Source organism: Narcine bancroftii, chromosome 6 (genome assembly GCF_036971445.1).
Source record: "Narcine bancroftii isolate sNarBan1 chromosome 6, sNarBan1.hap1, whole genome shotgun sequence".
Lineage (NCBI taxonomy): Eukaryota > Metazoa > Chordata > Chondrichthyes > Torpediniformes > Narcinidae > Narcine > Narcine bancroftii.
The window spans coordinates 181,517,026-181,544,949 of NC_091474.1; the positions used below are offsets into that span (position 1 = coordinate 181,517,026).

The following is a 27,924-nucleotide window of genomic DNA, read 5'->3' on the forward strand; positions in this document are numbered from 1 at the left end:
GGATGCTATCTGTGCTCCTCCAGCAGTTCTTTGTCTTCTTAAAGACAATTAGTTTACTGTCATATACATTGTACAATGTACATTTGCACTGAAATTCCTATTTGCTGCAGCTAAACAGGTACTTCATTTGAAAAAATACTATAGTATACATGAAATTAAAAAGAGATCATAAAACAATAGATATAGATAAATAAATATTCAGTTCACATACTACAAGAAAAGAAGTGTTACAAAAGTGCACACAGTCCTTTTAATGATGTCGGAGCAGTCCATGATTAGTATAACTAGGGGAGGTTCAAGATCCTGATAGCCTGAAAGCAACTGCTCTTGAACCTAAATATGATGGTTTTCCTCCTAAAGGTAGCAGTGAGAAAAAAATTATGATTAAGGTGAGAGGGGTCCTTTATGATGTTGGCTGCCTTCTTCAGGCAGTGCCTCACATAGATGTCATCAGTGGATGGGAGGATGGAGCCGGTGATGGATCAAGCATGTTTAGTACCTTAAATGGTATGCAACAAATAGAGGTTTATCAAATGGAACCATAGAACTGGTGTCATTTCCATGATTTTGCCCTTTAGAGGTACTCTCCTACTTGCGATCTATGTGACTTATCTGAACATACAACTGAATTGTTAAAGAATAAATAAAGAAAGAAAATTATATAATTTACATGGTTTATGTTGTACTTGACAAACTATAACGGGGTATAGGGCAAGTAAAAGTCAAAATCTGCGTACTTAGCTAGTAGTTGGTGTCCCGGGGTCCATAGGCTTTGCATGGCCATCTTGATTCCTGCATACCTGTGTGAGTCTTCGGTTGGCGCATGTGCAGTGGGTTCATGTATTAGAGATTGGTTGGTGCATGCACAAAAGTTAAGGGCATGAATTCAATGTCGCTAGAGTGCTTAACTTGTGCATGCGCCAACCGATCTCCAATATGTGAACCCACCATGCATGTGCCTACAGGAATCAATATGGCCGCACCTAGCTTATGGACCCCAGGACGCTGACAAACAAGGCAAGTACATAAGTACACAATTCTGACATACTTTCATTCCAAGTTATGACCGGTTGTTCAGAGCAGAACACGGATGTATGTTGGGAAGTACCTGTATTTTGGAACCTGTACTCAAATCCTCTAAACCTGCTCCCAATGTGCAAAGTTTGTGACATTTCATTTTTTGTCTGATTAAATAATGATAAAATTCCATTGATATTATGAAGTATCTACATTTGAAACTGAGTGCTGAGATTGGTTTATTTCTGGACTCAGAATATCACATGGCCAAGCACAGAAAACGAACCTCTGAAGTTAAACACAGCAGTGGATAGATTGAAATAACATCCTTGAAGTAATTCACCAAAACATCATCTATGATAAAGTTGCTAATGAAATAAAAGTAGTGACTTAACTAGCTTTAAAAGCTATAGTAACATTCTTCATGTCCTTGAAAGGTGTCAGGATTTCAATTAAGATTATTGAAAAGATTACAGAGGATGTCAACAATAAAAGTAATGAGAGAAACACAAAAAGCTGCAGATGCCAGAATCCTGGGTGAACAATAAGAACCCAAAGAAACTTTGCAGATCAGTCAATATTTCAGGTCGAAACCTTTTATTAAAAAGTGAATGTAATTAACTTGGCAAGATCTGAGTATCTTTCTTTAAAGGCTCCTTTAAAATACTAGTTTGGCTTCAGCATCAGTGACAGTTCAGCAGCTGAAGGACCCACATAGGCTGCAGTCTATTGGTGATTTACAGTCCAAGGACCCACCCAGGTTGTGGGGTGCTGGAGACCGGCTCATAGGAACCAGGTATCATCATCACTGGGATTTGAAGGGCAAGAAGGGCTCTCGAAAGCTTACTGATTTGTATCAGATTTGGATCTCGAGCTCCGGTTGCCAATAGATTGAATGGGGAATTGTGTGGCATCAGCAGCTGTGGAGCGCTGGTGGTAAATCCACGAACATTCAGTGTCTCTGAAGTGACTCTCTGCTTCTTTTTCTTATTGCTTGGGGAGGGGGGGGTGGAGGGTGGGCAGTGATCAGACAATACCAATGGTGACTCTAGGCTTGTTTAAAAAATACATTTCTTGTTCCTTACTTTTTTTTGTAGTATTACGTGACAATAAAAAGGAATATTGAATCTTGAAGAAAAAAACTGCCAAGAGTACAACACACTCTTCTGTGACTGCCATAAAGGTCAAAAACCATATTTCCGTTATCTTGCACAAGAAAACCAACTTGTTGAGCACGAGAGCAACTTAGCATAAAGTATTCAAAAGAAAAAACGTTAAATATATTGCCCAAGAATGGTGGAATCAGGGGAGGTAGATCAGAAGTTAAAGAAATTAATTGGATAAAATAAATAAGGGTCAGAAAACAGGGAGATATATAAATGTAAGAGAATGATAGCAATATTTATTGTATGTCAAACTGATCATAAATGACAAACTGATGGATTACTTATATAGAAACTGACAACCTTCAGTGAAGGATATCTGCTGTCCTTTGAAATGAACAAGAGATTTTGCATTAATGCATTATTTCCAACTGTAAGAATAGGATTCTCACTTACCTAAGTCCAACCATGTGAGAATGCTCATAATTAAAAAGAGAATGTATTTTGGCATTTGAATTGATGATTATCAGTCGGTCAATAATATCCTTTAAAAGAGAAATATTGTTACACTCATTCCAATTCCAAAAAGCAGATCATTAAACAAAAAAAAAATTGTTTCTAAGGTCATTTTAAATATTTTGTCGGCAAATCTACTGATCTGATTAACTTGAAGCATTTGCAAACTGTGCACAATATTTTAGGTATGATTCTAGCAGATAATTGGAGTGACATTACTGTTGCAGCTGTGGTAACAGGAGAGCTTGTTTTTGATATCTTCAACATCTCACTCTGGCAGGTTGTGGTAGTCACCTGTTTCAAACAGTTATCAATCGTACTGCTGCCCAAAAAGTGTGTGGTAACCTGCCTAAATGAGTATCAACCAGTGGCATTCATATCAACAGTGAAGAAGTGTTTTCAAAGGCTGGTGTTGAAGCATATCTGCTCCTGTCTTCGCAGTGACATGGACAACAAAGATGCATCCGTCAGGATGCTCTTTATCAATTACAGTTCGGCATTTAAAACCATCATCTCTTCAAAACTGATCAGCAGTCCAAGACCTGGGACTCAACACCCCACTGTGTAATCAGATCCTTGATTTCCCCATTTACAGACCACAATCAGTGAGGATTGGTAAGAATATTTTATGCACAATTTCCATCAGTACCGGAGCACCACAGGGCTGCAATCTGAGCCCCCTGCTCTACTCGCTTTACACCTATGACTTTGTGGCTTGATACAACAATGACACCATCTACAAATTCGCTGATGATACCGCAGTAGTGGGTTGTATAAAAGAGGTGATGAGTCAGCATACAAAAGGGAGATTTAAAACTTGGTCAAATGGTGCACCAACAATAACCTCGCATTCAACGTCACCAAAATCAAGAAGCTGATTGTTGACTTCAGAAAGGGAAAACCAGAGATATATGATCCAGTGATTATTGGAGGAACAGAAGTAGAGAGGGTGAAAAAATGTAAGTTCTTGGGAGTCACTACCTCAGAGGATCCTTTCTGGATCCAGCAAATTAATGGCATTGTGAAGAAAGCACCTCTACCTCCTCAGGATTTGTGGAGATTTGGTATGACATCTAAAACACTGGCAAATTTTTACAGCTGTGTGGTGAAAAGTGTGCTGACTGGCTGCATCACAGTATGGTATGAGGACAACAATAACCCTGAGCAAAAAAACCATGCAAAAGGTAGAGAACACAACCCAGAACGTCATAGTCAAACCCTCCCCACAATCAAGAACATCTACAGGGAACAGTGCAGTCGGAGAGCACAGCCATCATCAAGGATCTAAATCACCCAGTACACATTCTGTTCTCGCTGCTACCTTCAGGAACGAGACATAGGTGCCACAAGATTCGCAACACCAGGTTCAGGTATAGCTGCTAGCCCTCCACCATCAGACTTCTCAGCAACAAACTTAATTAGGGACTCATTTAAGGGCTCTTACTTATTCAGTTTATTGTTTTTTTTTCTCCTCCTCTGTATTGCATAGTTAGTTGTGAACATTGATTTATTTGTTTATGTGTACATTGTGTACAGTTTTGTTTTGCACTACCAATAAATGGTAATTCTGCCTGGCCCATAGGAAAAAAAAATCTTAGGGTTGAATGTCATGTTTGAATTTTGACAATATATTTGAATCTGCAATCTGGTGCAGATCCAGGAGGAGTGGGAAGCAAAGACACATCTTCCAGCGCTCCTCTGAAGGGTCCTACTGCCCATTTGTTACATTCAGGCACCCATACAGGTTTAAACGGCCTTTAAAAGAGGGCTGGTGCTTTTTTTTTAAAAAAAAAGAACCCACAGAGGTCTGTGCGCAAGACGGTGGCACACATGCTTGCAGCCTAGGCCACGAGGGTTGTGAGCTCTGGAGGAGGATTAGCGTAGGATACTAAGAACAGGAGAACATCATCTGGTCAAGAAGAAGCCTGCAAGATGACCCCACGGTGGATCAGTAAGGAGTTCTGCGACTGAAGAACTCACACCTGGTTTCAAGCTGATGAAGATTGGATCACAGGAACCAGGTATCAGAAACAGGATTCTTCAGGGTGCTGAGGTACCTTGAGCATTAGCAGCTTCTTAATTGTATCGGGGATGCAGAACCAGGGTCTAAGGAGGGTGACTTTGATACATGGAGCTTGGATTCATCTCTGAAACAGTCAGGAGGCCATGTGGCTACAGAGGTTACAGGAGCACAGGAGACAACAGTTTCAGAAGAGGTGACAGGATCCACAGACACTCGATGTTTCTAATTGCACCCCCTTTTGCTTCTTGGAGGGGTACAGGACCAGTTACATCTCTTTCCGTGCCTTTATGGGCAATCAAAGTAAAACACATTTTGCATATTTATGTCCATGACAACAAAGGAACCTTAGACCTTGAGTATCAATATAGGCTGAACGAAATGAAAACATTTATTTGTGAGGCATTTAAACATAATATGTAGCAAATAAATCTTTTTTTCCCACTAGTTGCTACTTTTGAGTATTCAAAAGCTGCATTTCATGAAAATGTTCAACACACTTCGTAATTTTAATTGAGACCAAGATAGAATAATTGCTAGAGATGCACAATGTTGAAAGACATACAATTAATTTTAACACCTTCACATTACACTAGTGCTTGGACTTCAGAAGTGGCCATATTGTTGATATTGTGCATGTGAAGATCCCCAAGTCATGGAAGGGGCTAAGTTCTCTGACAATACAATAATGATGGGATGGCAAGAAGGCTCACAGTCTCTGGAAAGGGAGACAGACTGGTGGAGTGACCAGGCAAAATGGTGTAACATGGAGTATAAAGTGAGGAAATTATAAAATTTTTTGTAATCTGATGAAACTTTATGGCAGCTCACTAATATGAATATATCCTTTCTTAAGAAAACAAAATCATGCACATTGCTTCAGATATGATCTAATTTTCATTCCCCTTAATTGCAACAAGACTTCTTTCCTTTTGCCCACTTTTGTTTGTAAGAAGGAGTGGTAGAATCAATTTCCTTTAGAGGATGAAGCATTAATTAATTTTGGTATTTAGAGAATTTTGAGTTCTTCTGCAGTTCATTTGTGTGTGATTGATCTGTTTCTTCTCAGCAAATTAACAATTGGTTTTTCACTGACTCTGGCACCACTACAATGATCTCTCAAGGATCCTCCTGTGCTCCCTTCTGTTACATCTACATCTCCTCACCATACATCAATTTCCATCTGTAAGCAAATAATCAATATTTCCCATACACCGTCTCTGTCTCTGTTGTATAATCTGCCCCACATCTGGTGCTGAATGAGCAAAAGTTGACACCACTGCAGCCATTTTTTTTTGTCTTTGCCACAAAATCCAGTTCTTTCCCACCATCAGCTTGAGGTTGAAAGGTACTTTTCATTACTCTATTGTCACAGTTGAACTAGAGATAAGCCTACCTGTTTCAAGCTTCAGAAAATAAACTTTGCTCCTGCCTCAATCCATCAGTTGTTGAACCCTCAGCCATGTCATTGTTACTATTAGACATTACTCCAAAGGTCTACAATCCCACTTCCAAGCTATCATCTTCCACGAAGAATTTACACAAGATATTGCTGTTCTGATTGAAAGACAAGTTGGATTCTATTTTTTTTTCTATTTCATTCTTTGCTTTATTTGTGGTGCTAAAACACAACATGTTGGCATCATGGAACTTTTTTAAAACATTTTTTATTTCTTGCCCTATAAGTCCTATCAATAACGACATCCACAAATGATCATCATCAATATATACATAGTGAAATTTCTTCTTTTTTCCTGTCTTTTCTTCCCTTTCATCCCTCTCCCCTTCCCCACCCCCTTCAAAAATCAATAAATAATAAAACACATAAAACAAAAAACAAAAGAGAAAAAAGTCGTATTGTCCACTTTCACACATTTAAATCTTATTGTGCTCATAATTACGTCGCTTTAAGAGATGGAGGTTTGTGGTCAGCATTCTCCAACATATTTTATGTATGGTTCCTAAATTTGTTCGAAAAATATAGACTTGTCTTTCAGATGGTATGTAATTTTTTTTCTAGTGGAATACACTTGTTCATTTCTGTACCACTGTTGAACTTTAAGGCCTGTTTCCATTTTCCAGATTGTCATAATATTACCAAATAAATCTTGATTTTTTAAAATTAAACTTTATTTATTTGAAGAATCATTAATAGTAATACAAAGTACATTCCATAAAGAGAATTTTATATGAATATATATATTTATTAAAAAAAGAAAAAAATAAGAGAAAAAAAAATAAATCAAATCCCCACCTCCCCCTCCCACCCCATCAGCCAGCTCTCTTAACAAGAGCTAAAAATATATAAACAGAAACTAAGGATATATAATAAATCAAAATATTTCTAAATGCATATATTCCAAATATGGTAACAACTTATTAACAAAAAAAGAATAAATGTCATGCAGATTATACATAATTTTTTCTATAACTTCATTATGCCATCGCATTATATTAATCACTATATTATCTTTCCATGTACTTGTTACACATTTTCGAGCTACAGACAATGCTAAGTATATAAATGAAATTTGAAATTTATCCAACCCTAATCCCCTTAAAGGAATCATATAACCCATTAAAAAAATAGATGGATCTAATGGTAACTTAAAATTATATAATTTTTCCAAAATTAACTTAATTTCATCCCAGAATGGTTGTACATGCACACAAGACCAAACAGCATGTAAAAAAGTTCCAGTACATACACATCTAAAACAAGAATCCAAATTACTGAAACCATATTTTTTCAATTTCTCTGGGGTTAAATACAACTAATGTAGAAAATTATAATTAACCATTCCATACCGTACATTCGTCAATTTAGTAACACTATCATGACACGTATCTGCCCAGTAATCTTCAGGAAAAATAAAAGCTAAATCATTTTCCCATTTAAGCTTAGATTTCTCCCATTCCGACTTATCCATATTGTCTTGTAATATTTGGTACATAACAGAAATATAATCCATTTTTGGTATAGGAGAAATCAAAGACTCAAATTCCATCAATATAGGTAAAATCATCTCTCTACCATACATATTTTTCACCAAAGATCAAAGTTGATAATAAACAAATAAAGAATTTTCAGCAATATCAAAACGCTCTTTCAATTGATTGAAATAAAGTAACTGTCCTTCTACAAAACAATCCTGTAATGTTTTTATACCCTTAGAATCCCAACTCTTCAAATGACTATTAAACATTAAAAAAGAAATAAGCTGATTACTATATAATGAAGTTAAAATTGACAATTTACCTTTTGATCCTAAAATCTTACTTTTTAAATCCATAGTTTTAATAGATGTTTTAAAATCAACATATTATATTCCCTCAACAAATTTACATTCCATCGAAATATAAATTGATACACCTCGACTTCAGAAATACAAGCCATCTCAACTTTAGCCCAAGTTGGGGGGGTGGTCCAAATCCATCAATCTACTAATAAATTTCAACTGGACTGCTTCATAATAATTTTGGAAATTAGGTAATTGAAACCCACCTAATGCATACTTCCAAGTAAGCTTATACAATGCTACTCGTGGTAGTTTACCTTTCCATAAAAATTCTCTCGTAACTTTATTTAAATCCTGAAAGAAACACTTTAAAAGAAAACATGGTATTGATTGAAATAAATATTGATTACGAGTAAAAATATTCATCTTAATACAGTTAACTCGACCAATTAAAGTTAACGGAAGATCTTTCCACTTAATTAAATCTGCTTTAATCTTTTTTAATACTGGAACATAATTTAACTTATATAAAGATTGATACTCAGTATATACAATTATTCATAAATATTTAATTTTATCAGACCTTTTCAGTTTTATAATATTTTTATACTCTGAATAATCTCCTTCTCCGACTGGCAAAATTTCACTCTTGTCCCAGTTAACTTTATATCCAGATAATGTTCCATATTGTAATAAACATTTCCGCAAATGTGGCAATGATTGTTATGGGTTTGTTAAATATATCAAAATATCATCTGCAAATAAATTAATCTTATACTCCTCATCCATAACTCTCATCCCTCTTATCTGTTCATTCTGCCTTTTTGTTTGAGCTAATGGTTCAATAGCCAATGCAAACAAAGCTGGTGACAATGGTCAACCTTGTCGAGTTGAACGCGTCAATTTAAACGATGATGAAACTTGACCATATGTCACCACCCCAGCAGTCGGGTTCGTATATAAAGCTTCAACCCAACCAATAAAAGAGCCAAATTTAAACTTCTCCAATACTTTAAATTAAAAAATCCCACTTGACCACTTGGGCTGCTGTTGATATGCATTGACCAAACTAATCAAATGAAGAATATTATCTGAAGTATTTCTATTTTTAATAAAACCTGTTTGATCAACATGTATCAATTTAGGTAAGTAATTAGCAAGTCGATTTGCTAACACTTTTGCTATAATTTTATAATCAATATTCACTAAGGAGAAGGATATTGGGAGATGTGAGATAAAAAAAGCAAATTGGGTAAATATGGGGAATATAGAGATTACAAAAGGTGTAGTTTTAAGGCTTTTGAAGAATATAAAGGTGGATAAGTCTCCGGGACCAGACGGGATCTTCCCCAGGACATTGAGAGAAGTGAAGGAGGAAATAGCAGAGGCTCTGGCGATAATTTTCCAAATGTCATTAGATATGGGGATAGTGCCGGAGGATTGGCGCATTGCGCATGTAGTTCCGTTATTTAAAAAGGGTTCAAGGAGGAAGCCTGGCAACTATCGGCCTGTAAGTTTGACGTCTGTGGTAGGTAAGTTAATGGAGAAAATTCTTAGAGATAGTACTTATAAACATCTGGATAGACAGGGTCTGATCAGGAGCACTCAACATGGATTTGTGGGAGGAAGGTCATGTTTGACCAATCTGATTGAATTTTTTGAAGAGGTGACTAGGAATGTGGATGAGGGTAGCGCAGTGGATGTTGTCTATATGGACTTCAGTAAGGCCTTCGATAAGGTACCACATGGAAGGTTAGTTAGGAAGGTGCAGTCTTTAGGTATAAATTTTAAGATAGTCAAATGGATTGAACATTGGCTGAAAGGGAGAGGCCAGAGAGTGGTAGTGGATAATTGTCTGTCAGGTTGGAGGCCGGTGACCAGTGGTGTGCCTCAAGGATCTGTATTGGGCCCATTGTTGTTCGTTATATACATTAATGATCTAGATGATGGGGTGGTGAATTGGATTAGTAAATATGCAGACGATACTAAGATAGGTGGAATAGTGGATAATGAAGAAGGTTTTCAAGGATTGCAGAGGGATTTGGGCTGCTTAGAAAAGTGGGCTGAAAAATGGCAGATGGAATTTAATGCTGATAAGTGTGAGGTGCTTCATTTTGGTAAGAAGAATCAGAATAGGACATACGTGGTAAATGGGAGAGCATTGAGGAATACAGAAGAGCAGAAAGATTTAGGAGTGACGGTACATCGTTCCCTGAAGGTAGAAACTCACGTGAATAGGGTGGTGAAGAAGGCTTTTAGTATGCTGGCCTTTATCAATCATTGCATGGAATATAGGAGTTGGGAGGTGATGTTGAGATTGTATAAGACGTTGGTGCGGCCTAATTTGGAGTTCTGTGTGCAGTTCTGGTCGCCTAATTATAGGAAGGATATAAACAGAGTGGAGAGAGTGCAGAGAAGGTTTACCAGAATGTTACCTGGGTTTAAGCATCTAGAGTATAGGGAGAGATTGGACAGATTAGGTCTTTATTCTTTGGAGCGTAGAAGGTTGAGAGGGGATTTGATAGAAGTATTTAAGATTGTGAAAGGGATAGACAGAGTGGATGTGGATAGACTATTTCCGTTAAGAGGAGGAAAGATTAAAACAAGAGGACATGAGTTAAGAATTAAGGGGCAGAGGTTTAGAGGTAACATGAGGGGGAACTTCTTTACTCAGAGAGTGGTAGCCGTGTGGAATGATCTTCTGGGAGAAATAGTGGCGGCGGAGTCAATTGTATTATTTAAGAAAAGGTTGGACAGGTATATGGATGAGAAGAAGATGGAGGGTTATGGGCATTGTGCAGGGAGGTGGGACTAGAAAGGGGTGTTTGGTTCGGTGCGGACTAGAAGGGCCTAATGGCCTGTTTCCATGCTGTAATTGTTATGTTATGTTATGTTATGTTCAATAAAGAAACATATCTATACGAAGACTCTTTCAACGTGTCTCTATCCTTTTTCAGGATTACAGTAATTAAAGCACTAGAGCAAGATTCTGGTAACTAAAGCTGTTCAGTCACTTGTTGTGATACCTCCTCAAACACCGAAGATAAATCTCCATAAAAAGTTTTATAAAATTCCACCGAAAACCCGTCGTCACCTGGTGACCATTGGGCATTTCCAACATAGCCGCCTTAATCTCTAATTCTGTAAATGGAGCTTCCAGATACACAACACCCTCCTGTTCTAATCCTGATAACGTTAACTTAGATAAATAAGAATCAATAGAACCACTATCCTGTTTCCCCTCAGAAGTATATAACTTTTTATAAACTGAATAAAACTGGCCATTAATTTCCTGAGGTTTATAGGTAACTGTTGAATACTTTTTTACAGCATTAATAATCTGTGAAATCTTTAACTGCCATGCAAGTACCTTATGTGCCCTCTCACCCAACTCATAATAACGCTGCTTAGATCGATTAATTAAACATTCAAATTGATAAGTTTGCAATGTATTATAATACAATTTCAATTTAGTCAAAGCCATTTTTAAAAAATCTTCTGTCACTTCTTTCTGAAATTTCTTCTCCAATTCATCAATTTATTTTTCTAATTCTAAACTTTCTGCCATATACTGCTTCTTAACTTTAGTGTTATAGCTAACAATCTGTCCTCTTATATAAGCTTTTAACACATCCCATAACACAAAACAACTTCTTACTGAATTAGCATTTTCAGACAAAAAAAAAGTAATCTGTTCTTAAACAAAGATAACGAACTCTGGTTTTTTCAACAACATTGTGTTAAATCTCCATCTTTCAGGTGAACGTACCACTTCTGAACTTACATAAGAAAAAAATAATAAAGAGTGATCTAACCCTGCTTTTATATTCTGCCTGTAATACTCTTCCTTGTAAATGTGCCGATACTAAAAAAAAATCTATTCTAGAAAATGAATCATGACGAGATGAGTAAAAAGAAAAATCCTTATATATCAAAACTAAATTCTAATAAAAATTTGCTTAACTAATGAGAACAGAATATGCTTCTAGCACCTACAAATTGCAGATCATTAGAAGATGGTGAAGGAAAACATTTGATTGGCAGCTGCACTTTTATTTTTAAATATAAAGGCTATGGGTTCAAGTTCTTCTTCAGAAGGCTGAACACACAATTCAATCAGACACCTGTATATAATTCATAATTATTAATTCCTTGGGAGATTCTGGCTATAAAATGGCCCCTAAAGCCTTTCAGGTGAATCCAATCAGAAGGAGTTGTGCAAGGATCTCAATTAATAATTATTTCACAATTGATACCATTAAAGCACATATACTATGGCTGAATAACATATTCATTTAGTTTTCGACTATAAGTGGGTAAATGCTTAAACATTGATGACAGAAATACTGATGTCAAAAGTCTTTGAGGCTATTCACTATACTTTTCTTCAGTACCAATGTAATCAAAAATACTGATCTCTCTTCATAACTCTGCACTTTTGTGTTATATCTTACTTGTACTATGTATGGGATATTGAATTAGTTTGCTCAAAAAAACTATCGCTGCATCTTGGTGACAATTATCGAAATTGAGAGGTATGTTGTTGGTATGATGCTCTTAAGATGTTCTATAAAGATTACCATAGAACACTCACTAAATGAAACAAAATCAACTACTTGTGTTATTACTTTGAACACTAATATTTCACGTTTAGTTTACAAAGTCATCAGAATATCGATCCATAAATTTACAATGTAGTAGTCGTAGGTAGTAGTCTATTTATAGAGCGCATTTAACACGTTGAGCTAAAGTACTGAAGATACAATTAGGAATAAATTGGTTACTACCTAAACAACCACAAGCAGCCAAAATACAACGGCACAGCCACCTTTTTATAGAAACTATCCAACTCAGAACATTAATTATTTAAACCCTAACCTGTTCCTCCTGATCGCAGCAATGAATAATTTCCAAATGAACAACAGTAAACACCAGACTTCAAAAAACAAGCAATGAACACAAATAAGCCCATGTAGCAAAGTACTATTTACTAAGCTATGAAAGAAAGCAATGTACACATTGTAGAGCTGAGTTTAAAACTGATTTATTCAGGCCTTTAACCTGAGGTTTTATACTCCTCCATTCCCATCACTTGGGCCTGAAATTATGCCATTAGATAGGACAAAAACCCATCCCATTCCTGCACTTATAACAGTGTGTCTGCCATTTTGGGAGGAGGTTTGCTTGCTGGTAAGTGGGTTGCTATGTGATACCCCCTCCCTGCCAGAACCGGCAATCCTACTTCAGGCATCCAAAGCCTGTATCTGTCTCTGTTTGGGTGTACTGCCCTGTACCGGGGTGCCTGAACCTCAACTAGTTTGTCCAAATCCCGAGTTTCCCTTGGACAGCTGTGGGTGCCTTCTCTTGCTCCCGTGGGGCTGATGTAAAGGTTGAAACTTTGTGGGTTTTTTTTTTAACTCTTAATTAATTTTGTGCCTATTTTTTAAAGAAACTATTGTTTGTGTGTTACTATGATGTAATAAGTTGTAATATCTGCCTAGACTGATGACTTGCTCACTATTTAACGAGATGTAGAGGAAGTGAAATTTTTCTTCAAACTTGTCTCTTTAAATACAGTTATGTATTTTTTAAGCTAGTATCTCTACATGTCTTTTGTATCATTATACAGAAAATGCTTTGTTATTCATCATTATGAAAGTCTTAATGTGAAGCTATGCAAAATGTTTATCTGTTTTATCAACAAATATAAACTACAAAAAGCAGCAGCCACAGAGTTTGATTTATTGGATTAAAGCAATTGAAATTCAGAATATCGTAGCTCATGCTTTTGGAAGATGATACTTTGAAATTAGGATATATTAAAATAAGGAAAATGTCATCTATAGCTGGCACGAATTCTGGTACCACAAGGGGCGCACCGTAGACCAGTTCTGTTGGTGAAGCATTTAAATCATCCTTGGGTGCCAAGGCAGCTTGTCCACTCAGTCAGATCCTTTCAGGGGTGTCATAAGGGCCGAATTCATACGCCTCTGGAACCTTTCCACTAGCCCTTTAGACTGCAGGTGATATGCAGTCATGTGGTGCAACTGGTTTCCCAACAGACTTGCCAATGTCAACCATAGTCTTGGCACCCCTGTAGGATGTGATGCATTCTGGTAGTCCAAAACACGACACCCAAGTAGCAATCAGGTCCCTGGAGCAGGTTTCTGTAGTTGTGTCCACGAGTGAAACGACCTCTGGCCATCTTGAGAATAGATCCACTATGGTAAGCAGGAACTGGGCCCCACGTGACACCGGCAGGGGTCCCACAATGTTCACGTGTATGTGGTCAAACCTCCGACATGCCAAATTGAAAGAATGTAGTGGGGCCTTAGTGTGCTGCTGGACCTTGGACATCTGACACTGTGTGCATGTCTTCACTCAATTGTTGACCTGCTTCTGAAGGCCAAGCTACACGAATCTGCTGGCTACTATCCAGAGAATTGTCCTGATTTACAGATATGCTAGCACATGCAATGTGTCAAATACCTGCTACTTCAAGGCTGCGGGAACAATTGGACAAGGTCGACCCGTGGATATGCCACACAGGAGTTTCTGCTTCCCTGGGATTACTGGGATGTCTTCCAGCTGCAGTCCAGAGACTGCCATCCTGTAACGTGGGATTTTGTTGTCTGCTTGTTGTGCCTTCATGAGTTCATCATAGTCCATCCCTTGGGATAGAGCCTGCACGGCTGGATGAGGTAACACATCTACTACGACGGTGGCCTTCGCCGGGATGTGCTCGATGGTTGTTGTGAATTCTGAAATATACGACAGATGTCTTTATTTACGAGCCTTCCAGGAAGTATCTGAAATGCCGGATAGTGAAATACAGGGATAACAACTCCTGATCAAACGCACTGTACTTAAGTTCAGGTGGCCTCAGGTGCCTGTTGAATAAAGCTAACGGCTTCCAATGCCCTTCTATGTGTTGTTCCAGCACTCCCCTGACAACTGTATTGGATGTGTCCACTGTTAGGGCCATCGGGACATTCATTCTCGTGTGGACCAGCAGTGCGGCATTAGCCAAGGCGTCTTTAGCATTCTCGAACCCAGCCAACGATTCCTCATCCAAGTGACATCTTTTGCTTTGCCTGACATTAGGGCAAAGAGGAGGCGTATTTTGCGAGCCGTCAAGGGTAGAAATCGGCAATAAAAGATCATCTTCCCAATAAACTCTTGAAGGGCCGTACCCACGTTGGGTTTAGTGAATTGCCTCGACCTTCGCAGGCAGTGGTGTCACTACATGCTGGTCGATTCTATGGCCAAGGAAAACAATGGCTCCTAACATGAAATGGCACTTGGCTGGGTTGATGGTCAGACCAAACTCACTTAACCGAGTGAAGAGCTTGGTCAAGTGGGACAAATGTTCTTTGTGACTGCAGCTGCAATAAGTGTGAAGTCCAGGTATAAAAAGGTAAAGTCCAGATCATGCCCCACCTTGTCCATTAACTGCTGAAATATCTGTACTACATTCTTGAGCCCAAAAGGCTTCTCCGGAACTCAAAAAGGCTGAAGGGTAATAGGGCTGTCTTGGGAATGTCATCTGAGTGGACCGGGAACTGACGATGTCCTGTGACAAGGTCCACCTTTGAGAAGATGCAAGCTCTGTGCAAGTTAGATGTGAAGTCTTATATATGCGGCACAGTCTGGTATGGTAACTTCGTTCAACCAGAGATTTCCATCTGCTCGCTGCTTTAGGCACCATATGTAGTGGAGAGGCCCAGGAACTATGGGACCATCATATAATTCCCATCTCCTCCATCATTTTAAACTCCTCCTTGGCTAGACGGAGCTTGTCTGGAGGAAGCCGGCATGCAGCGGTGGTCCTTCAGTCATTATGTGATGCTGTACCCCATACTTTGATATTACTGAGGTGAATTGTGGTGTTACTATTGAGGGAAATTCTGCTAACATCCTGGCAAACTTGTTCTCTGTGAGAGTAACGGAGTCCACGTGTGGAGCTGGTTATCTGACCTCCCCTAAGGAGAAAGTCTGGTATGTTTTGGCATGGACTAGCCTTCGTTCTTCCAAATTGACATATAAGCTGTGTGCCCAGAGGAAATCAGCACCCAGCAGTAGCTGTGCAACCATGGCCAACTTCAAAGTCCATGTGAACTGATTGGCACCAAAATGCAGTAGGACTGTGCGTGTGCTTTATGTCCAAATATTGCTGCTGTTTACAGCCCTCAATGTTGGTCCAGGCTTTCTGTTACGGGTATCGTACCCTGATGGGGGAAGCACACGGATTTCAGCTAACGTGTTCACCAAGAATCATCGGCCAGAATGTTTATTCCAGATATACGAGAGGCTGTCTCGATGGCCAGCCGCCGTAGCTATAAGCAATGGTCGACCCCAGGATTTCGAGGGAGAGCGACTGCAGCGAACATCTGTGCCCCATCTTTGCTGATAGAAACGTCATTGAACATTATGCTGGTCCCCTTGTCTTCTGGATGACTGCCGGACTGTTGCCGGGCTGGATCGGGTCTGGTGATTTGACCCACGGATGCACTGCTTTCCTGCTTAGCCCACCATAGTACGTTCGGGCTGGTCACAACCCTCCGTGGGCCATTGAAATCCTCATTGGCCAGTAACATGTGGATGTCCTCCAGTAGTTGCTCCAGAAAGGCCTGTTCAAACATCAGGTAGGGCCTATGTTCTTCCACTAGTGCCAGCATGTCATCCATTAGTGCGGAAGGGGTCCTGCCTCCTAAGCCATCTTAGTGCAGCAAGTAGGCTACTTGCTAACGCTGTGAGAAACCAAAAGTATGGACCAACAGTTCCTTGAATGCCCAGTACCTGCCCTCCTCTGGGGGCCGTTGGAGGAAATCAGAGACTCGGCCTGCTGCCTCCTGTCTAGGGCACTCACTACTTAGTGGTACCTTGTAGAATCTAATATTATCTGCCAAAATGAAATTGGGTTTCTGTATGATCAAACCACACCTGTGGTTGTGAAGTCCCAAATGTTGGCAGTTTTAGTAAAAGTGTGTGTTACGAAAAAAAATTTCTCCGTCCTTGGGTCCAAATATTGTCGGGTCCTTCTGGGTCTCCATTGTAGCAAAGTACTACTCAATGAGCTATGAAAGTAATGTATGTGTTGTCGAGCTGAATTCAAAACTGATTTATTCAGGCCTTTAACATGCACTTTTATACACTTCCGTTTCTGTCACTTGGGCTGAAAATGACATCATCAAATAGGACAAAAACCCATCCTGTGTGCGGGCTTTATCCTGCGCTTGTAGCAGTGGAGCATCTGTCATTTTGGGAGCCAGTTCGCTTTCAGGTAAGTTGGTTGCCACACCCAGTCGCAATTTCGTTTTGATGTTACAAAAAGTCCAACTGCAGCTATCTTAAAACTGGTTTACTGGTGCCAAAAAGACTTGGATGTTAAAGTCTGCCAGCTTCAAAGGGGAAACTACCATCCAAATCACTGTTTCTCAAGGCACCAGAGCAACAATCCGCCTCAAAGCCCTTCCCCATATCGGACGATCTAAATGGCGTGAGGCCTCATGCCTCAGAATGACATCGATCACGGGCAACACATCCTTTGGGAGTTCTTGGGGCTAACACTGCTCCACCACTCCGGTCGCATTGGAACATCACCTCCGTTTCCATCACATTGCACTATTTCCATGACCATCGAACCAGGCACCACTGGAGAGCTACAGCTAAGGCCATGATGCCACACTACCTCACATGTCGCTCTCTTCAGTCAGCATCATTCCACGACCGTCGAGCTGAAAACCTTGTGGCTTCGTCTCAGCGACCCGCTCGTTGATTGGTGACCCAAAGTTGTAGTTCCAGACTCACTGCATTTCAACAAAAACTCTTGTCAAATCTAGGTGCATCTACATTAATTACAGGAGTGCTAGGATCCAGAGCAGCTGCCGTTGCGATCGCAGTTGCACCGGCATCTTGTGTTCAATGCTTAGAAATTTGGAGGTCCTATTTTGTTTCTTTATCTTAAGTTTTAGGATTAACATTCAAATAAACAAGGTTCAAGAAGTAATGGATTGTAGCAGGCCGGGTCAACCCTGCACACGTCAGGCTGAATCGCTGTAGCAAACAGCCAGTGTGGCAGAGCACAGAGGCTTTCCTCCCCACCGCACAGAAGTTCCAGGCTGCAGGAGCGTGTTGCCAGGTAAACGGTAGGCCTCAGAGCAGCATTATAACATCACGCCCGTGAATCTGTTGCCTCCCCTAAAAAGGAACGTGCGTGGTTTGAATAAATGGCAGTTACTGGTTTACTTGCTTGGTGTGGACAGAATTTACTTCAGCAGCTCTGCCTTTAGCAGTGCTACAGGATTATAAGTTAAATGAAATGGACAAATGTATCCATTTCCTGATATGACTGGGTTACGTTACAGGGCCTGAAAGAAGAATGGCAAGTTCAGAATCCATGGTCATAGTTCAATGAACAATTAGGTAGGAAGATAATATGGCAAGGCAGTATTATTGATTGTTTAAACATGAAGATCAGAGAGCTTTCGGAGCATTGCTGGGAGAGGAATCACATCTGCTTTTGAGCAATCTGGAAACTGGTGTTGGGAGTGAGCTCAACTATTCTGAGATTGGATGTGGCCAAGACTTTTATTATTTTCTTTTACTTAAGAGTTAGCTGACAAAATTAATCAGTAGTGGTGATTTTTTTTTTTCAGGGACCAAGTGGAGGCAAAGATTAGGTTTTGCAAATGGTTCCTTTGTGGATATAGAATCCTACGGGCTTTGATTCACCAGGTTATCATCCAACATCCAATGTGATTTGTGTTAGAAGTAAGCACTAGTGCCTTGATTCCCAGAACATAGCATGCAAAAAATTGGTATTGTGGACCCCAATTTTCTATGTAATAAAATTCACTTTGGAATTATCAATTTAAAATCCAAAGAATCTATATTCTTTATTGTATATATTTTAGTTTGAAGATTTTCAGGTCAAATAAATATTTCATCTTGTTCAATCCAATTAAATGACTAAAGAACTTTTCAAAATCATTCTCTCATAAGTCATTAATTAAAATGACAGCGATGAAGTGCTTGTAATGATCTTTAGTCAGAAATGCCAGGGGCTAATTCTCATCAGCTTTTTCTTGAGATTCTTGGTACAAAAGATGTCTGTCTTCTGTCAATTTCATTTCTCCACATGATTTTTAAAAAATGGCTAGTAAACAAGAGACAGCCTACTATGACACACTACAATTCTCGTCAGTGACTGTCTCAAGAAATCTCTGCCCAATTACCACCAACACGCAACATGCTGTACGATAGGTCCCAGAACATTTGATCACTGCTACACCAACATAAGGAAGCACTACTGTTCTTTCCTGAGTCCGCATTTCAGCAAGTCAGATTACCTGGCTGTGTTCCTTCTTCCTTCATATAGACAGAGACTAAAAAGATAGGATCCAGATATTGGGACAGCCGGGAAGTCGCAGGAGGTTGATGAACAGTTATAGGACTGCCTTGAGTCAGTGGATAGCATGGTGTTCAAGAACTCAGTGGAGGATTTGGAGGCCCTCCAAATCGTTCAGGGTTTTCCCCAACTAGAAACCTTGGATGAACAATGAAATTTAGGAGCTGCTGAGAGCAAGATCATAGGCATTTAGGTCCAGAGATCCAAAACACTACACAAGCAGTGGGTTCTTTTATGTTTGGGGACCCCGTAGTAATAAACAACATCCACATACTTACAGCAGATTAATTACCTTACTAAACTACATGCTTTACTAAACTACAAACACGCATATATATTTATCAGTTCCCCATGTCATCACATACAGTGCTCACATCCAACGCTCTTCCCCCTCCGCCACCAAACATACAGTCTTTGAATTGTTCTGATGGATGTGTGTTTCGTTTGGATCTACAGAGTGGAATGGCATCGGTTGGAAGTCCTTGTTGTTGCAAAGGAGGTCTAGGCATGACCTGTCCCGGTTCATCGGTTAGGATATAACTGGGGGGTGGAGAAGAGGATCTTGATAGTATTTTTGGAGTTGGGGTGTGAAAATCCAGAGGGCTGTTTGCCTGGTCTCTGGATTCATGTGCTCTCTTGATGGTATTTCTTCAGTTGGTGGTTTCGGCACCTCAATGCACATCAGCATGTGGTGGAGACATTTCTACTGGTAGTCAGGTTGGCCTCTCACATTGCATACCTTCTGCTCCAGCTTCAGGTGTCATGGCATCTTCCACTGGTCTTAGTTGGTCAATGTGTCTTTTCCACATCATATCCCCCACTAGGATGTGATAAGTGTACAGGCTGAGATTTTTCAAGACGACTCCCCGTACCCATGGAGCTCTGTTGACATGGTAGTCTTGCACCAAAATGGGTACACCCACTTCTATTGATCTTGAATCTTTGTTAGTGGAAGTTGTTTGCTGCAATCTGAGGCTGATGTTTGGACGTATTGCTGACAGTCTGGTTCTTAAATTTTTCCCCACACATCAGTTCTGGAGGTGTCCTTTTGGTGGTTGAGTGTGGTGTATTTCAGTAACTCAGCATGAAATCAGCAATTTTTAGCATCGTATGCTGCCAATAGCATTGCCCACCTTTGAATTCAGGCCACTGCAACCATCCAATTTCCTTTTTTAGATCCCATTATTAGACTCAGTGGTTTGTTGTGTAAGGTAAAAACATCACGAGTTGAGACCGGAGAAGGAGTCACTCAGTACTAAGGAGTAACAGGATGCAGGTGTGACCTTGTACGCTCAAGATAAGTGAGGCAATAACAAGATGATGTGCAGCAGACTAACAGAGAAGGGTAGCAACAGCTTATTCATTGGACAATGTAATGGTATGATAATTTACTAAGTGCGTGTCCTGAGGTATAAAAAAAACACCATTTGCTGATATCGGGAGAATGCGCCTTCTCCAACTAACACTGTTAGTTGCAAGTGTTACAATACGGTAATAAAGAACCTTGATTTCGACTCAGTCTGGTGTCTGACTCACTCATTCTCGAACAAAGTAGACCTAACAATTTGGTGACCCCGACGTGATGGGTGAGTGGACACTAGACGACGGTTTCTGTTTTTCTTGACAATCATCTCAGCCGGCTGACAAAAAGGTCCAGAGAAGCCTGTTTTAACAAAATTCTCTCTTAAAATCTTTATGATTGTCAGTAAGAACTGGAGATCGGACAAATTAGACGATCATAATTGAAGGTCGTCACCTGCCAGGATTGTAACACATAAGTGTTTACAGACAAAACTATAAAAGTCCTTAAGGTGTTTTAGTGACATTTGATAAGTGCTTCGCCGACAAACTACTAGAGTTTAAAAAGTCTTTATTGTGACGTTGCAAAGTCCAATAGAGTGAGAAGGTGGTCTAAGAACAATTGGGGACCTGAGTTTTCTGCCATAAACCGGTTATTAAGAGGTGAAATCTCCCATGTGAAGCTTTGAAAGAAAACGAAGGTTCAGGCTTATTGGTCTCCATTGTATAAGACTCGCTTATAAATGTCCGGTAGGTATGATAATGTTTGTACACTTGAAAACTTAAGAATTTATTTCCCAAATTCGCCGTGGTGGAATACCACAGCGGACATTAGAGACCTTGAGACGACAAAAAGAGTACTCAGAGATGCCTGCCTGGTGAACAAGGGCGACGACCAAAGACTGCAAAAGCTGTGTCCTGATCAGGTAGGAGATATCAATGAAAAAGTTGACAGAATCTTAAGAGACTCACGGTTTATTCGAAATATTTTTGACAAGTTAAATGAAGGTATTCCCAGCATCACCAAGGAGATAAAGTTACGTAAATTCATAGATTGGTACAGGGAAACTGGACAAAAATATAGTCCAAAAACTTGGTTTCCTAGTTGTAACCTAACTTTCAGACCTCTTTGGGAAAACAGAGAGTGGAAGACGAGCAATCAGAGTATACAGGACAGTCTGAGGTCCACCGGAGGACCAGACTTGGAGACTGTTTCACTAAAAAACTTTTGTCATCTGGCCTGCAAGGAGACATTTTTAAAGGCGATTTTTGTTAACATAGATCCTCTAAACGGACAAGAACCTAAATTAAGAGAGGCATTAGGAAGAGACCCCGCAGCAATGGCTGCACAGTTGCCTGCTAAGACCTTTGACCAAGTTATTAGGGAAATTAATCAGGAATTAGAGAAGCGAAATACCAGTAAAGAGGCATTGGAGAAACAAAGAATTCTCCGAAAATGTGTAGATCGCTGGAGGAAGATGGGGTGGTTACCCGGGAGCGCCGAGATATTCCTGACAGGTGAGGGAAACAAAATTCTAAGCTGGAAGAAACAAAACGAGACATAGAAAGGAAAATCTTTAATCGAGAGTCTGCACAAAAAAAAGATGAGAGACAAGGAGATGCGTTACCGCGATGTCCTAGCTCTATTCGAGGAATTTAGTCTCCCTGATAACCCACCTATTATGGCCCCTGTAGAAATAGTTTGTAGACCCCCGCCCTATGCATACGTTGAGTCACAAGGTGCCCCTGACACCCCAGATGGGACCCAGGAGTCACGTCCCTTATATCCAGATATTGAAACACTGGGACATGACGGGAACATCGGGAATGGGGACACGTCAGTCAAGGTACAGGCCCCTTTACTTAAAATAAAAGGGGGATTAATAGACATCGAGACCCCCGCAGGATCCACGAAAATAGAAGAAGACTTAGAGACACAAAAAAGGAACATGAAAAAGGTTCAGGATAACGTTGAAAACTTAAACAAAGATGTGATTGTGCTAGGGCAGATAAGTAAGGAACAAAAAGAATTAATGGTAGATGTATTGAGAGAAATGGAAAAGATAACTCCAACACTGTCAGCAGAACTCCAAGCTGGAGGAATAGTAATAGGAATAAAGGACGAAAAGTGTAGTACAGATGAGGAAACGAGATACGGCCCACCATGGGAGGGAAGTAGCACAAGAGAACTCGGGAGGAAGAAGAGTAGACATGCCCGCCTGGACATAGTTAGGACGAAAGAGAAAGAAGTGAAACCACTAGACAATGACCGAAGAAATTATCTTAGAGACAAGCGTGAACGATATACCTCCGACTCTGAGGCATCAGGACCTGACGGGGACAGTGACAGTAGTGACGAAGAGGTGTCTGAACAGGGAGGACAAAATAGATGTATTCCAAGAGTAAAGATGGAACAGAAATCCCCAAAATTGAGATATCAATGCCCATTGCTGATCACGGGGCGGGGAAATCAAAAGTATGTACCCTGGTCACGAATGAACTTAGAGAGTCTAATGAAAAGACTTCCTCCATTAAGTAATGGGGCTGGTCCATGGATTTCTTGTTTCGAGCGAGAAACCTGTCAGGAACAATTAGCACTTGCAGATGTCAGAACTATCATGATAAAAATGAAGGCAGAAGGAGCCCTGAACCAAATAGAGAGAACACTCAAAAGCGGAAAATTGGGGGATGAAATAGAATTTGACCCACTTCGAAATAGATTTTGGGAAGCACTTAGAGAAGCATTCCCTACACCCTATAGTCTGGACGCCTTGGTAACCCTCCAACTAAAAGAAGGGGAAGGTGCGCATGAGTACCTCTCTCGAGCGTGGGACTTATGGGAAACTGGGACTGGAGAAAGACCGGACCATAGCCCCCTAGGAAATGCTCATTTTCGAAATGGGACAATAAACGAACTACCTGGTCCAGTTCAAGCAAAATTAAGGGACATTGTGGGGTTAGAGACGATGCCAGAGGACTTGTGGAAAAGACACCTGACACATGCACTCAAACGACATCGTCAATCAGAACAGGCTAAGTCAGAAAGTGCATCCCAGAAGGGAGTGGACAAGACAACCGATAAATTGATGAAAGTCATCGAACAAATAGGGATAAAACTAGCGGCCCAACAGATAGTCCCACAGGCCATGGGGCCAGTGATAAATCCGGGACCCCAAGAAAGGAATGGTTGGGAAAGACCACTAAGTACCATGTATAGAGGAGAACATACCCTATGCTGGCACTGCCACAATCCTGGACACTACCAGCGGGACTGTCCAGAGGCTGGGAGAGGAAGGGGCATAGGATTACCCTCTATTAGAGGTAATAGAGGAAGAGGAGGAAATTTAAGAGGACAAGCAAGGGGTAGGGGTGGACACATCGATCGGCCCCAGAAAATTGGGGGATGGCAGAGTGATCAACAAGTACAGGCACCCCAGTATGACGAAGATATTTGGGAAGGTGCTGAATTAGATTATTGACAGGGCCCTGGAGAATCAAAAATCACGCCTCCCCGGGAGCCACAGAAAATTTGGGGCATGGTAAATGGAGAAAAAATTGAATTTATGATTGATACAGGGGCAGCAGTAACGACCGTAATTAAACAACCCCCAGGGAGCACATATTTGGGCAAAACATTATCTACAATAGGATTCTCCAGGATAAGGGAAACACAGCCCTATACCGATAACATCGACATGACATTTGGACGTCAAAGGGTCAGAGCACCTGTCCTAGTTGTGCCAAGCTGCCCCATTAATTTATTGGCAAGGGACGTTCTTACTAAACTGGGGATAACCATACAATGTTCTGAGAAGGGCCTTCGGTTAACATGCCCAGGGGACACAATACAGAGGGAAGGACAGTTTGTACTAATGACCCCAACCAATGCTTCAGAAGATTCTGTGGAGGTGATTATTTTATGGAGTCGACTACTGTATGAAGAACCAGGCCCAGGTCTGATTAAACAGTTTTTTGAGTGGAGGGCCAGTATTCCCCAGTATGGGGAGTACCAATACCCACTGGATCCCATGCATGTAACATTAAACTATACCATCCACCCGGACCTGGAGTATGAGGAGAGGTGGGACTCTCTAAAGAAGGGAAGACAGAAATGATACATTGTCCATTTATCTTTGTGGGAAAGGAGGGAATAGCTGCTATGGTTATCTTGTCGGAAGAACAAATGGAGTGGTTCCACTTAGGAGTAGAAAGTGTACCGCATGTAACCTTGGGAATTGCCAAAGATCACCACGCCCGACAGTTGGGACTGATGGTGAAGGAGGCAATGGGGTGTGAATACAGGCAGACGGAAGTCCCGGGATATTCCACCTCGGAGGGAGGGAAATTTGTCAGTCTGAATATTGAAGCATGGGACCGGGTAGTAAATGAAAAAGTAGAAAGAGACCGACCCATAAAAGGAGAAAATATTGATCACGGGGACTCAGACAAATATCTTTCTGATCTGAGCCCACAGATATGGACAACGGGGCCTTACGATGTGGGAGCAATAAAAGGGGAGGTATTTCTGGAATTAGCCAACCCCAGGCAGAAACCGATATGGAAAAAACAATACCGTTTGTCGCCCAGCCAGGAGGAGGGTATTAGGGGAACGATAGGAGGGTTAATGGAGACGGGGGTTTTAAGGGCGGCACCAGACAGCATGTGGAACACGTCCATCATGCCTGTCCCCAAACCAGGTAGAAAAGACCGGAGGATGGTACACGACCTCCGGGAAATTAACTCTGCTACCAAGACCATCGGGAGACCAGTCCCAGACCCATACGTTGCACTTAGGGCTCTGAGTCCAGATCACGAATACTACACTATCATTGATCTGGCAAACGCATTCTTTTGCTTAAAATTAGCCGAGGAATGCCAAGACTGTTTCGCTTTCACTTACCAAGAGAATCGGTACACATATACTAGATTACCTCAGGGTTATAAGGACAGTCCAGGACTGTTCAATCAGGCCCTTAGTGAAATCCTAGTGAAATTGAAGCTCCCAGAAGATGTTACGCTGATTCAGTATGTAGATGACCTGCTATTAGCAGGAAGAACAGCACATGGGTGCCTAATGGGGGCAGCAGTTTTACTCAGGGGCCTAGGTGAGGCAGGGTTTAAAGTAAAGAGGTCGAAATGTCAGATCGGAAGGAGGGTGGTAACTTTCCTAGGAAGACTCGTCGGTAAAAATGGTACGGCCATGTCCGAGACACGTCAGGAAACGATACAAGGTTATCGAAAACCGACAACAGTACAAGACATGTTAGCATTTTTAGGGCTCTGTGGATACAGTCGAACTTATGTCCCAGGATATGTGAGTTTAACCCAGGGTTTGAGGGTAATGGTCACGGAGATAGGTCACCGAAGGCTTAAGGAACCAGTCAGGTGGAATGTAGAACGCGAAGCGGTTTTCCTGCGTGTTAAACAGGAATTGGGGAAAACAATCAGCCTGGCTAATCCGGATTATAGTAAAGAATTCCACTTGGACGTGGCTGAAACTGGGGGCATTGTTAGCTCAGTTCTGTATCAGAAGGATAGAGGACGAAGGAAGGTATTGAGTTACTATAGTTGCAGACTAGACAATGTAGAAAGAGGAAAGGCCCCATGTCTCCGATATCTCGCAGCAGTAGCTAGAACGATACAAAAAAATCACACATATTGTCCTCTGTCATCCCCTGGTTATTAATACAGACCACAGTGTCTCAGCCCTTTTAATGTCTAGTGCCTTCAGCTTCTCGGCCAACAGATCTATTAAGATGGAGGATGCCCTTAAGGGTCCTCACATCACCTTCAGGTCGCCAAGGGACAACTATTCCAACATAGCTAGAGGATTGAACTCAGGATTTATGGAGACGCATGACTGTGTAGAAAGAGTCAAGATAGATTCCAAGCTGAAGGAGAAGCTATTTGAGGAACCCATGGAGGAGGTGGATTGGGAGTTATTTACAGACGGAAGTTGCCATAAAAGTTCAGAGGGTAATGTGGAGGGATATGCAGTGGTAGGATGGGTGGATGATGCACCCTATCTAGTAGAGTCCTCTATCATCCCCCAACCGGCATCAGCACAATTGGCAGAAGTGATAGGGCTCATACGAGGATTGGAGCTGAGCGAAGGTAAATCGGTTAACATTTATACTGACTCTGCGTATGCTTGGAGTGCAGTCCATATTAAAGCACCAGGCTGGATAAGAAGGGACTTTTGGACTGCAGCCGGACAAAACGTCCAACATGATCTGGTTTTACGGAGACTTCTCAAGGCAGTCATGCTTCCCCGGGCTCTAAGCCTAATTAAGGTGGCAGGCCATTCCCTACAAAACACAAAGGAAGGGAAAGGAAACACGACGGTTGACAGAGCAGCCAAACAGGTTACTGGATATCAAGAACCTATACAGGGGATGATTCTGAGGTCCCATGGCAAAAAAGAGGAATTAGAGAGAAGAGAAAATAGTAGTAAGTTGAGGACCAAAAAGAGAAGGAGGGAGAGGGACCCCCACCAAATATTGAACACCTGATAGAAATACAGGAAAAAGCTAGCCCAAGTGAGAAAGAGGAATGGATGAAACGCGGTGCTACGCGACAGGAGATCATCTATGACAATCGGACAGTACATGTCTGGCGCTCCCCAATAGGTATGATAGTTGCCCCCCGCCAATTACTTCCACTATTATTTGAAGAAGCACATGGGCTGACTCACATTAGCGCCACCAAAACTTATAATACGCTTAAACAACATTGGTGGAATCCCCACTTACGCGAGCACATTGACAACTTTAGAGCTGAATGTACTATCTGCAATGGGCATAACCAAAGGATCACCTTACCCCACCCACTTTTACGATTTCCAGGACCGACAGCCCCATGGAAAGAGATCTATATTGACTATACAGATATGGGTACTGACCTTAGGACAAAGGAAGGATACCGATATCTCTTAGTGGCGGTAGATAGGTTCTCACGGTGGGTGGAGGCTGTCCCAACGAAGAGGGAGGATGCGGATAGTGTAATAGGCTGGCTGACGCGAGAGTTGATACCCCGCTACGGGGTCCCCAGCAGAATATGCTCTGATAATGGGTCCCACTTTAAGAATGAGCTGATCTGACAGGTTGAAGAATACTTAGGGATCAAACACCGTTTCAGTAGTGTCTATAGGCCTGAGAGCCAGGGGCTAGTAGAAAGGGCAAACAGGACGATAAAATCCAAATTAGGAAAGATTTTGGGTGGGACCAGGTTGAATTGGGTCGAGGCATTGCCATTAGTACTGATGTCTATGCGACAAGAGAAGGCCAAAAATACCTTCCTGTCATCACACGAGATTCTAAC

The 27,924-nt window shown here is 41.0% G+C and overlaps 1 protein-coding gene across 5 annotated transcripts in view; it reads right to left on the reverse strand.

The window, feature by feature from the left end:
- Positions 1–27,924, reverse strand: part of tbc1d32 (TBC1 domain family, member 32) — a 235,636-nt gene that overhangs the window by 78,607 nt on the left and 129,105 nt on the right. For all 5 annotated transcript variants that reach the window (XM_069886883.1, XM_069886881.1, XM_069886880.1 and 2 more), the window contains one exon: positions 2,577–2,665. In XM_069886883.1, the coding sequence (XP_069742984.1) occupies positions 2,577–2,665 (89 nt within the window). The remainder of the gene's footprint in view (positions 1–2,576; positions 2,666–27,924) is intronic.